Source organism: Penaeus vannamei, chromosome 23 (genome assembly GCF_042767895.1).
Source record: "Penaeus vannamei isolate JL-2024 chromosome 23, ASM4276789v1, whole genome shotgun sequence".
Classification (NCBI taxonomy): domain Eukaryota; kingdom Metazoa; phylum Arthropoda; class Malacostraca; order Decapoda; family Penaeidae; genus Penaeus; species Penaeus vannamei.
In genome coordinates, this window is record NC_091571.1 from 24,642,053 (window position 1) to 24,644,552 (window position 2,500).

The 2,500-nt window shown below is 54.6% G+C and overlaps 1 protein-coding gene across 1 annotated transcript in view; it reads right to left on the minus strand.

Annotated features, from left to right (window-relative positions):
• Positions 1–586, minus strand: part of LOC113807250 (uncharacterized) — a 25,982-nt gene extending 25,396 nt beyond the window's left edge. Inside the window, 3 exon segments of the mRNA XM_070137469.1 lie at positions 1–264; positions 266–442; positions 445–586. The exon segment at positions 1–264 is cut by the window's left edge and continues 21 nt beyond it. Of these exon segments, the coding sequence (XP_069993570.1) occupies positions 1–264; positions 266–442; positions 445–558 (555 nt within the window). The 5' untranslated portion in view covers positions 559–586.
• Between the last annotated feature and the right edge of the window lie 1,914 nt (positions 587–2,500).

Genomic DNA, 2,500 nt, shown 5'->3' on the forward strand with positions numbered 1-2,500 from the left:
GTACAGCACGGCGCGCCACCGCAGGCACACCTGCGCCAGCACCGTCCTTTCGATGGGCGAGAAGTACGAGAAGAACCTGGCCAGGAACGTCTCGTCCCAGGATCTGGGGGCTCGTCCCACGTGAGGTAGCGATGCCCCCGCAGGAGTGCGCTGGCGGACTGGCTGCGCGCAGGGGCGCGGTGACCTCTGGTGGCCGTTGAAGGAGCACACAGGGGCTGCCCGAGGTCTCGCTGGGACGCCGTTCCGGACCTTCCCCAGCAGGAAAGCGACTCGGCTTCTCCGGCGGAATCGGCTTGTCCATCTTGGCCTTGCCATTGACGAGTTCACTGCTGGCCACGCTGCTCCCGCAGCACGCGTTGGCCACCTTCTCCAGTGACGCCCCCCGCCGCACGGACCTCATCCTGCTGCCCTCGGCGCTGCTGCCCTCCGCTTGCCCCTTCTTCTTCGGGCCGTCGCGGATGTCCTTGTCCTTGCTGCGGAGCGGAGTCCCAGGCCCGTGATACACTTGGACAACTCCACGCCCGCGCGCTCCACCACCTCCTGAGCTGTAAGGGACATGGGCGGGCCGACTGCCGCCCGAACACACACTCCCGCGCCCAGAAACACTATCACTGAGGCCCCGAGCTCCCATGCCCTCCGAGCCTAGTCGCGCATGCCCCTGCCGCCGTCAGCCGCGCGTGGCACTTGCCCGAGCACTCGCCGCCTGCGCGCCACCATCACTCGAGTGCCTCGGCCGCCCTGGCACAGCGTGGCAGCTCCGGCACCATCGTGGCAGCCGACGAGGGACTGGCCGCGACGCCTCCCTGCTCCCAGGTGCCAGAGCCAGGTAGCAGAAGAGCCACACGCAGCGAGCAGGTCCTTCCAGCGCCTGGATCCGTGGCCAGCGACGCCTCCGGCCCGACTTCCTCCCGCCCTTCACTTCGCCCGCGGCAGGTCACGCCAGGCCCTTCCACGGGGTCGCGGGGATCGAGCGCTGGGGCGGCACACTTCGGACGACACACCAAAATCACCAGCCGCTGCGGACGACGACTGAGTTACGGAGACATAGCGCGCGCGTGCGACCCCTATCGCTGTCGCTCGCCGTAATCCGTCACGGGGCGTGCGGCTGGGCAGGGGACGCAGTGAGGCGTTGGCGTAGGTAGCGGCACGCGTCACCGCCACGCACCGCCACCGCCACGCACCGCGGCGGTGGCGGGGGCGAGGGTCGCAGGAGGCCTACTCGGCCCACCGGTCGGCGAACAGCGCCGAAATGTGGTGAGCGCCAGACGGCCATGAGGGACCGCCCGCGAACCCAACACTTAGCCTGCGTTCGGCTACGAAGGCGGCGGCGGCGGCGACCTTGCCTCCTCTCGGCTTTTCGCTTCCCCGATTCATTCCGCGAGGGAATCGATCCTGCGGCGGCGAAAGAGCGCCGAAAACCGCGCTCAGGGGTAACATGACCGTTAGATTTCCCGCACTTTGATGCCAGCGGTGCAATTTTTGAACAAAGGGCTTCTGGCGCAGCTCCAGGCGGCGCCCGGCCGCTGCAGAAGTTGTTAAAGCGTCATGCAGCACTCCGGCGCCTCGCTCCCGCAAGGCGCGGGCGGCGCTGCGGGCGGGGGCGCGGGCGGGGCGTCCAAGTGGGCCTCCTTTGCTGAAACCCTTAGAGAGGAACTCACCCTTGAAGTGGCGGCAATGACTCGTTTTTGACAACAGAATGCACACACACATGCAAGCATACATACATGCGGCTGCTGTACATGGACATGTATATATTAAAATTAATTTCTAGCGTATCTTGGATGACACACAGATATTATTACAGATATCGTTTGAAAGATGTTATGTAAACACACATACAAATATCATTTGGCTATCATCACCTTCAACATTCTCCATAAATCTGTCACTGCTTCACATGATTTATCAATATTTCCTAATGTTTGACATTTCAACATCATCGCTTTACCAAAAATGTGTACTTATGATTTCATCAATGTCTGTAATAAGGGTGTAACGTGATTATAAAAGCAGCACACACACACATCTGTTCATCTATCCCTATCTTATCTATCTAACTATTCATCTATCTCATTCATATCTATCTATCTATCTATATATATATGTAGATATAGATATATATTCCGCTACTGAAATACACTTCGTATATACACATACATATAAAAGCATTGGCGTTGAAAGCATTTTCGAGGTACCTACCCCATATAAAAAAACATTAACACCAATTTTCTCACAAATCTCCCTCAGAAATGCTGATATCATTCACTCATAGAAGATTAAGAAAGGTTCTGAAACTGATAAAAATCTATTTATGGTGATATATATATATATATATATATTATATTTATATAATATGATATATATTTATTATTATATATATATATTATTATTTATTTATATGATATATTATTATTATTATTATTATTATTAGTATGATATATATTTACATATTTAATACATACATAGTAATACTATATTAATAATAATAATAATACACATT